Consider the following 10,416-nt stretch of genomic DNA (forward strand, 5'->3'; position numbering starts at 1 on the left):
TGTGCTCATTTTTCTTTCTTTTTAATATCAAGGTGCCAAGACCTCTGGCGATGAAAAAGGAAAGCATCCAGACCAGAAAACGGAAACCTAAAAATGTCAATAAAAGCAAATCCTCAACAAACAGTAAGCATTTCATTATTATTCTATTTGCTAGTGCAGGCGATGTTATTTATTTAGGAAATACAGGACTCTGTTGATATATATCCGAGTATTTCTCAATGCTTAAGTATGGATCGATTGCATCTGATTCCATGTCCAGTAATATTTTCTGATTTGTGAACTACAGTGTTTTGCAGCTCTGGACAACAGGGAGTTAGTTGTGTGTTTTATTTTGAACTTGCCCTATCCAAATTCTTAGCCCGAAGCATGGCAATTCAAGACGGATCGCTCTCCAGCTCTTAGCCAGCTCTAACAAAGAATGATGGTTAAGGATTGATCTTAGTCATTTTGAACTGTAAACCTTCTTGAGTGCTTTGGCAGCAAAGACTATAAATAAATGCATAAGAAAATCCAAACAAAATGTTACAGGGCAGAACATACTTTGGAGATTTCTACTGCCTCTGCCCTCTTCCTGTGTTTTCAGTTCAACTCCCACCGATTTTGCAATGTTTTCTTATCCGGCAGTTCGCAAGCATTCCTGGTATTTCATGGCCACCGAATGCACTAACTCATCGTATTATTCAGATTTATTTCAGTTTCCTTTTTTATTTGTGAAAATGTTGGGCTTTCCCCCTACAATGCTTCTCAGTGTCAAGAGAGTGATTTAAAACTCTGTTGTTGTTGTTTTTTAATCCCATAGTTGACATGGCCTTGAGATAATTTCCCGTTTACTCTAGGATTTCTGTTTTAATTCTTATTTTCTTATTTTCTTGGCCCTTTAGTAATTGGGACAGTTAATAAATTGATTTTAAAAACAATAGAAATGGAACAGGACCTGTGTTAGAATCCTAACCTGGAGACAAACCAGATAGAAGGCATTTGGCTTTGAGCATCATGCAGGTAGTCCTCGGCTTAAGACCACAACTAAGCCCAAAATGTCTGTTGCTAAATGAGATACTTGTTAAATGAGTTTTCCCCCATCTTAACGACCTTTCTTGCCACAGTTGTTAAATGAATCACTGCGGGGGTTAAATTAGTAATAAAGTTGTTCAGCGAATCTGGCTTCCCCATGGACTTTGCTTGTCAGAAGGTCGCAAAAGAAGAACATGTGACCCCGGGACACTGCAATTGTCATAAAGATGAACCAGTTAACCAGGCATCCAAATTTTGATCAAGTGACCCCCACCAGGGATGCTGCAACGGCCATAAGTGTGAAAAATGGTCGTAACTCCATTTTTCAGTGCCGTTGTAACTTCAAATGTTCACTAAGTGAATGGTTGTAAGTCAAGGACTATCTGTATAGTAGAAGGCATTGAAAACTGTTGAATAGGTGGAAATACTAATGAAAGGAGGGAATGATTGTGGATGGTAATTGCTGGATCTGCGTCATGCTGTCATGGATGGATAGATAGATAGATAGATAGATAGATAGATAGATAGACAGACAGACAGACAGACAGACAGACAGACAGACAGACACATGGTATTCAGCAGGTTCTGACCAGTTTTGGAGAACCAGTAGCGGAAATTTTGAGTAGTTTGTAGAACCTGCAAATGCCAGCTCTGACTGGAGATTTTACAATATCCTTTCCCTGCCACGCCCACCAAGCCATGCCCTCAGAACCGGTAGTAAAAAAATTTGAATCCCACCAATGGATGGATGGATGGATGGATGGATGGATGGATGGATGGAGAGAGAGAGAGAGAGAGAGGATAGATGTCAGAAATGGTGTATTTGTCAGAAATGGTGTGGGGTCTCCTGCTTGGGGGGTTGGACTAGATGACCTACAAGGTCCCTTCCGATTATCTGTTAGATGATAGATAGATAGATAGATAGATAGATAGATAGATAGATAGATAGATTAATAGATAGATAGATTCTAATATATATATATATATATTTTCTATCACTATCAGGTACCACAACTTCCACCACCAGCTCTCCTTCCTCGCTTACAAACTCAGAGAGCACTGTCACTTTAAAAACCGAACCCGCCATTACACCACAATATCCGGGACAAGCAATAGTGTCAACTTCACAGGTCAGTAGAATCAACAGGGACCTTACGTCGATATAGTCAGTCCTCAACTTACAACCACATTTGGGCCTGGAATTTCTGTAGCTAAGCGAGGCAGTTGTTAAGGGAGATGCGCCCCATCTTACAACCTTTTTTTTTGCCGCAGAAAGTAAATCAGCCTGGTCATTAAGTGAGTCATGCAGTCATTAACTGAATCCGACTCCCCCCCACTGGCAACCTTTTTTGCCTCAGAGAATTAAGTAAATCACGGACGTTAAGAGAGGCATACAGTTATTAACTGTAGTGGTGGCCTTTTCTTGCCACAGAGAAGTAAATCACCGTTGTCATTAAGTGAGTCATGAAGTCATTAAGTGAGCCTGACCGCTCCCACCCACCCCCATCTTTTTGGGAAGCTGCCTGGGACGGTCTCAGACAGCTGATCATTTGCATTCTTTTTAGAGAGATGTTGAGGCCACTTGGAGGTTTATCTGTGTCCTCAGGGTCACCTGAGTAAATGCTCCTGGTTTCTGTAGTCATCAATTTTTTTCCTTTGGAAATCCATTCCTACTCCCACACCATTCGAAGGGGGTTCATCTCAAATTGTATAGCTAAAAGTCTGTAGAGAATTCTCAGTCATCCAAGTCATCCAACCCTCTAAAAGGACGCAAATGACCAGCTCTATGCAAGGAGTATAAATCCTTCCATTCCCCACCATCTCATTCAGAGCCGTAGAAGCTTCTTGGATGAGAAGCGAAACGTCTTCAAAGAAAAAACCAGAAAAGTCCAGTTGCATCTTTAGGATATATGAATGGTTGTAAGTTGAGGAGTACTTGAATTCTTACTTTTATGTCATTTTTTTTTCAATAGACCCATTGCAAAAAACAGCCAGATAAACATGTAATTAAGGGGGACTGAGTCCTGTCCAATTTTACAGCTTTTTTTGCCACACTGCAACTGTTCAGTGAACACTTCCCAACTCCTTGTCTGTGATGTCAGAGATTATCTACAGGACACAGTCCAAAATGCCAAAATGGCACCCATTATGGCAGGGGTATCAAAAGTCACCCTGGAATGCTGCAACCATTGTAAATGCATGCCGTCTGCATGCTGTCTGCAAGCACCTGAATTTTGATCATGTAACTGTGGGCCCGCAATGGTTGTATCTGCGAGGACTGGTTTGAAGTCCCTTCAGTGCTGTTGTAACTTCAAACAGGCACTAAATGAAGAACAGTAAGTGAGGATTTCCTGTATCAATAGCCGTAGCACTTAGACTTACATACTGCTTCACAGTGTTTTACAGCCCTCTCTAGGGTGGTGTACAGTCAGCCTATTTCCCCCAACAATCTGGGCCCCCATTTTACCCACCTCGGAAGGATGGAAGGCTGAGTCGACCTTGAGCCTGGTGGGATTCGAACTGCTAAATTGCAGGCAGCCAGCAGTCAGCAGAAGTAGCCTGCAGTACTGCACTCTAGCCACTGCGCCACCGTGGCTCATAGCCAAAGCCAGAACAGTACCTAACCATTGTCTTAAGAATGTCCCATTTGTGACGGTGAACTGATTGATTTATTGCTGACCCCTGCAGGGTCCAGGTCATTCTGAAAACGGGCTGGAGGAACCTCACCCCCAATTCAAGTATGAGCCAGAAGACTACACCTTCCCATCTGCCATGTCCCAACCATCAGGTCTAAGCGTTGGCCCTCGTCAAGACTCGTGGTGCGCCTTGGCCCTGGCCTAAACAACTAGACCTTCTGTTCGAAAAACCGAGGAATCCCTTCTACCATCCTTGTGGACATCACTGGACAGCAGATTAAAGATTTACGGACTGTAATAATCTTGTTTGGATCTGGCAGGTTTTTTTGTAATCCGCATGGTTTTTTGTTCCTTGGGAGATACCTTCCTTCCCTCCTTCCTTCTCTACGGAGGCTGCCGATGGCATCCCGCCTGCCATTTTTTGCCACTGACTCTTTTTTGGGCCCTTTGACTCTCTAAAAGTTGATATTCTTTCACCAATCAAAAAAAAGAGAAGGGATTTCGGAGCTCTGACCTCAGGCACAAGTCTCTCTTTCTCCCTTCTCCCATCCGAAAGCGATAACAATCGATGTTATGTTCATGGTGATTCTACTCTTCCTTCCCCTCCTCTTCATCTTCTTTCTTTTTTTTTTTAAATGACTCCTTTGTGTGCAATTTTATTCTTAATAAAGAGGATGGTAACATCTGACTACAAGTCATTTCATTTATTAAAAAGCCAAATGGAACCGCCTGTCCACTCATAAAACATTCCTATGCCTGTTTTAGCAGTTGCCATAAAAAAGGGGTGGGTGGGAGGAAGGAAATCTGGAAGAACAGTTGAAAGCGAAAGGATAGTCCAACTCTTATCTTTAAAAGATTGTAACTAAAATACCAGAGTTTTTGCCCACATATATATTTAATTGGAGAACGTGAATGATGACACCCAGACTGTGAACTGCTCAATGGGAGAATCTGGTTTATGAGACATCCAAGGGGGAAACAGGGTCACAGGTGACTGTAAATTATGTATGCCAGAGTTGGCTTCATACAGGGCGGTGTCAGTATGTCGCCTCTAATGAATCCTTTGAAAGTTTTTGAAGTTTGGCTCGAGAATCATGGTTTAATTAGGGCGATTGCTGGAATCCTGACACCTCACACGCACCAGGAATTAAAGGGTGGGAAAATGGAGTCTCGGAGGTTCCTGAAACGTTCGAGCCCTTCCCCTCCTCTCTCCTTTTCAGCTGAGCTTAATTTTTATAATTTTGGGTAACTTGTGCCCTGTTCTTGCCTTTGAGACTGATTGGTTTTCAACTTGACAATATGAGACTGTTGCCAAGCGTCTGAATTTAGGTCACGTGACCATAGGGGATGCTCCAAGGGTCATAAGTGTGAAAAACGGTCCTAAGTCACTTTTGTCAGGGCTGTTGTAACTTTGAACAGTCACTAAATGAATGGTTGTAAATCAAGGACTACTTGTGGAAGTTCAAAAATGTCTCATGTTTTTTTTAAAAAAAATGTTCTTTTGAATAGGCAGTTGGCTCCTTCAGCTAAACCCGAGTGCCAGAACTTAAATAAGCATTAATTTTTGCCAAGAATGAAGATGAAAGATATTGATGTTAAGAACAGGTGCCAGCTTTCCCAAATATCTTGGGGAAGGGAAGGAAAGAGTTGGGACCTTGGAGGTCTTCTAGTCCAACCCTCTGCTTAGGCAGGAAACCCTGCACCACTTCAGACAACATCTTTTTAAAAACTTCCAGTGTTGGAGGATTCACAACTTCTGGAGGCAAGATGTCCCTCGGGAAATTCCTCCTCAGTTCTAAGTTGCTTCTCTCCTTGATTACTTTCCATCCATTATTTCTTGTCCTGCCCTCAGGTGCTTTGGAGAGTACCTTAACTTCTTTGTGGCAGCCCCTTAAGATATTGGAAGACTGCTATCCTGTCACCCCAGTCCCTCTTTTCATTACCTTAGACAGACCCAATTCCAGCAAATGTTATTATATATTTTAGCCTCCAGCCCCCTAATCATCTTTGTTGCTTTTTGCTTACCTAAACTGAAGAGTAGTAAGAACTGTGCTAAGAAGCCTTAACCTCCAATTGCTGACGCCCCCATCACAAGTTGCAAAAACAGAGAAGACAATGGTTAACATGTCATGAGTTCATCACACAGCCAAGTGTGGAGAAACTAGTCCAAGGGTTATTTATAGAATCAGGAAGCTGGCCAAAGGTAGTTCATTATATGGAAACAAACTGGTACTACAACTTCCTGCTTTGGTCATTTCCCCTGTCAAGGAGAAATATGTGGTTTGTTTGTCTAATGTTAGATGCACACAATGTCCTACGCAACCTTCCAGGGGGAGAGGTTCATTCCAACAGGAGATCAGTGAGGTTTGTAAATTATGAAGCAACAATGAATTGCAAGATTGGGACTTACATCTGGCATCCAAGGGAAGGATAGAGGTGTAATTTGACATCCAAGGGAAGCACAGAAGTATAATTTGGACAGGATCTGAAAAGAGCCATCTAAGCAAGAGGGGTTTTTCCAGGATATGGAAAAGTAACGAAGGAGTAAATTAAGGGAATGTGACTTTGACAGAATAACACAATTGGAAGGGACTTTGGAGGTCTTCTAGTCCAACTCCCTGCACAAGCAGGAAACCTTGTACCATTCTAGACAAATGGTTGGCCAATCTCTTCTTAAAAACTTTCCAGTGTCATTCCACTGATTAATTGTTCTCGCTGCCAGTAAATTTCTTAGTTCAAGGTTGCTCCTCTCCTTTCAATCTTTTGCTTCTTATCCTGCCTTAAGGTGATTTAATCAGGGTGGCAGAGTCTTTCAGTGGCTGTTCTCATTGCAATGCATTTAAGCAGGCCAGGTAAAGACCTAGCTGATGCATTTGCACAACATGTTAAACTTGATTAGTTTTTAGCAGCGATCATTGGGAAGGGGGAAATTGTTAGTCAACGAAGTGATGATTCCATGTGTTGTCTGAACCCATAAAACCTCTTAATCCAATATCTGAATTCAGTTTATTGAATCAATACAGTACAGTCAATGAATAGCTTTAGAGTAGAGCAAGGATGTCCAGACTTGGCAACTTTAAGACTTGTGGACTTTTGCTTAAATTAATCTGCAGCTCACAGTTGCAGTGTAGGACTTCGGATTGGTGAAGATTACCTGCAAAATCTTACAGTAGTGATTGCAGACATAGCATTGAATCCTTGCCTATTTTTATGTGTGATGTCAAAGATATCTACAGTCTGAAATGCCAAAATGGCACCCACTATGGCAGGGGCATTAAACTCGAGGCCTGTGGGCCAGATCTGGCCCACAGGGTGCTTCGATCTGGCCCATGGGGCCACCCTGGATTCAGTGGAGAACTGGCCCGTGGTGCCTTTGCCAGCAAAAATGGAGCTCAGGGGTGTCTGCAGCCTCCCCAACCTCCATTTTAGGCTGCGACAGCCTCCTGCAGCCCTCTGCCAGTGAAAACTGGCCCTCCCAAGCTCCATTTTCAGCTGTGATAGCCTCCCGCAGCCCTCTGCCAGTGAAAGTGGAGTGCGGCCCACCCTGAGCTCCATTTTTGATGGCAGAGGGCTGCAGGAGGCCATCGTGACACAAGTGAGGTTGAGATGGCCACACCCACTTGCCCCCCCCCATATCAAACACAACCGTGATGCGGCCCTCATTGAAATCGTGTTTTGACACCCCTGCACAACGGTGTGGTCAAAGGCCTCCCTGTGCAACATACATGCCAAACAGAAAAAGCTTTGATCCCATCATAGTAGCCAAGATTTTGTCATTTTGGCCATAACCTTCTGGACAGCCCTGTGTGGGATGCAGTGTGTAAAACAACAGCCAGACTTTCAATCATAGCATTGCAACCACCGATACGACATCTTTTAAAGTCTTCCTTTCTCCGAAGTTCCTCCTGAGTCCCCATCCAATCCATGCATACAGTACAGGAAGTCCTGGACTTATGGCCAGAACTTTCATTGTTAAGCAAAGCAGTTGTTAAGTGGTTTGCACCTGATTTCACATTCACTTTTCCCACAGTTCTTAAGTGAATCATGCTGTCAGTGCTACAAGAGATCCACCCCCATTCAAATCATAAGCCTCTACTCCCTTTCTGCTGGCAACTAGGAGGAGTATTTTTTTAGTCGACACATGTGGTAATTTGCAGTGGTGGGCTGCCGCCGGTTCAGTTCTGACAATCAGCTCGCCCCAGCACCTGTCCCACCCTATCCTGCCCTATATTTACATCTTTTTCAGCTCAGCTGATTCGCGTGACACAGTGGATTACCGTGCGTCAGCTGTTCTACTTACTGGGGCCACCCTGTACAGGTTGAAATTGGTGTTTTTTGAATGCTATGCGCACTTACAGAACCAGTTGTTAAATCAGTTACATCCCACCACCGGGTAGTTGAGAGAGTCTTGGCTTTCCCCTTTTGAACCTGCATGTTGGAAGCCACCTGGAAAGGCCCTAAATGACCTTTGCATGAACCCAGGACACTGCAATCATCTAGAATACAGGTAGTCCTCGACTTACGGCCACAATTGTGCCCCAAATTTCTGTTGTTTGGTGAGACATTTGTCAAGTGAGTTTTGGTCCTTTTTTCCCCCAGTGGTGGTGTAACTTCAAACCATCATTAAACCAATGATTGTAAGACAAGGATAACCAGTATATACACATATCAAGGAAGGGGCCATCCTGGCTCTTTCTTCAGGCAGAAATACAAGCCTGTAAAACATGAGGTGTGACATAGTAGAGGCCAATCCCATAATAGCAGAGGAGCTATTTTAAACCCAGCGATCAAGTCAATGCTACCACAATGCTTTGTCCGAAGACAATTGTCCTCCTGTCACCAGGAATAAGTCACCTGACCCGGCTGGCATGAGTCATTTTTCTAAAGGAGCCACGGGAACTCTGAACTCCGCCAAAAGCCCGACACCGATGGCTCCAGGGGGGTTTATTTATGGACTGACGCTAAACACAACCCACAAGCTCATTCCTTGACAAAGGCCGAAAGCGTGTGAAGAAAAAAAACAGTTGCTCTCTCAGTTCTGCTCTCCATCCATGTAGGCAGCAAGGGGGTTTCCTGGGATGATCCCATACCAGTAGTCCTTGACATACAACCCAACAGTTGAGCCCAACATTCCTCTTGCTAAGCGAGACAATGGTTAAGTGAGTTTTTGCCCCATTTTGCGAGACAGTTGTTAAGTGAGTGTTTGCCCTATTTTTTGCCACCGTGGTTCAGGGAAACACTAGTGATTAAGTTAGGGTCAGGATTGTTAAGCAAATTTGGCTGCCCCATGGATCTTGCTTGTCAGAAGGTCACCAAAGGGGATCACATGATAACAGATAACAGATAATCAGAGTTGGAAGGGACCTTGTAGGTCATCTAGTCCAACCCACTCCCCCACCCAAGCAGGAGACCCTACCACCATTTCTGACAGATGGCAGTCCAGTCTCTTCTTGAAAGCCTCCAGTGATGAAGCTCCCACAACGCTCTTCCATGGGTTGATTGTTCTCACTGTCAGAAAGTTTCTCCTTATTTCCAGGTTAAATCTCTTCTTGTTCAGTTTACATCCGTTGTTCCTTGTCTGGCCTCCAGGTGCCTTGGAAAATAGCTTGACCCTAGGACATTGAGCTGTCATAAGTATGAACCAGTTGCCAAGCATCCAAATTTTGATCCCGTGGCCACGGGAGTGCTGCAGTGGTCATAAGGGTGAAAAATGGTCATAAGTCACTTTTTTCAGTGTCATCGTAACTTCAAATGATCGTTAAATGAATGGGGGTAAGTTTTGAGGACTTCCTGTTTCAATTGTTATGTTCTGGATCTTGGCTCTGAAAAACCTGAGATTTTCTTACCTGGAAATAAATGATATTGATCAAAAAGGGAAATACCTCTGTATTCTAATACTTTAGAATCACATTCCGCACCACCCAATCAGAGCTGAAGAAACTTCATGGATGAGAAGCAACCAGAGGTGGTATTCGGCAGGTTCTGACCAGTTCTGGAGAACCGGTAGCGGAAATTTTAAGTAGTTCAAAATGCCACTCTGACTGGCCCCACCCGCATCTATTCTTTGCCTCCCGAGTCCCAGCTGATTGGCTGGGTCTTCTTTTGTTGCCCTGCACAGGAGAACGGAGCTGGAAAGCAGGTTAGTGGGGTGGGGAGGGAATGGAGATTTTACTGTATCTTTCCCCTGCCATGCCCACCAAGCCACACCTACAGAACCGGTAGTAAAAATCCCACCACTGAGCAAAACGTCTTCAAATAAAAAACAGAAAGTCCAGCTGCCTCTTGAAAAAAGCACTTTTGGGACAACCATGACCTGAATGACTGAAAAGCTCCTTCAACATTTAGAATCACACCATGAGGATATTAGACACAAATAACCAAGAGCATTGGTTAAATTCAAGGCACAGAAGAGTTTATTATTGCTACTTTACCACTATACAGGAATTTAGTCAACTAATGGTCAAAGCTGAATTGGCGCTAGATAAACGGGATTCCCAGAGAGGTGTTTTGTGGGATTGCAATGACTCCAAATCAATGACACATTTAACTCCACCTTCCAGCTCAGCTTGCTCTTTTCCTACAGTGGGAGAGAATCTTATGACGGTTACCATTCATGCCTGTCACTGAGATTGCAATTACCTAAAAAACAAGTAGGAAGTCTGTAAGATTTCAAAGAATGGGAGGAAGAATGCAAAGGGGCTATTTGCATGATAAGTTTATGCTATATGTGTTTAACATGCCCGTGGTTTACTCAATTCAGTTTTCCAGG

General features: G+C 43.6%; 1 protein-coding gene across 1 annotated transcript in view; it reads left to right on the forward strand.

The window, feature by feature from the left end:
* The window catches only part of GATA5 (GATA binding protein 5), a 47,373-nt gene extending 43,040 nt beyond the window's left edge, over positions 1 to 4,333 (forward strand). Inside the window, exons 5-7 of the mRNA XM_087928667.1 lie at positions 33 to 123; positions 2,017 to 2,141; positions 3,700 to 4,333. Coding sequence (XP_087784793.1) covers positions 33 to 123; positions 2,017 to 2,141; positions 3,700 to 3,852 — 369 coding nt within the window. The 3' untranslated portion in view covers positions 3,853 to 4,333. The remainder of the gene's footprint in view (positions 1 to 32; positions 124 to 2,016; positions 2,142 to 3,699) is intronic.
* The last annotated feature ends 6,083 nt before the right edge of the window (positions 4,334 to 10,416 follow it).

The sequence above is a fragment of the Pseudonaja textilis genome, chromosome 3 (assembly GCF_049901715.1).
Source record: "Pseudonaja textilis isolate UNSWEBS1 chromosome 3, rPseTex1.2, whole genome shotgun sequence".
Taxonomy (NCBI): domain Eukaryota; kingdom Metazoa; phylum Chordata; class Lepidosauria; order Squamata; family Elapidae; genus Pseudonaja; species Pseudonaja textilis.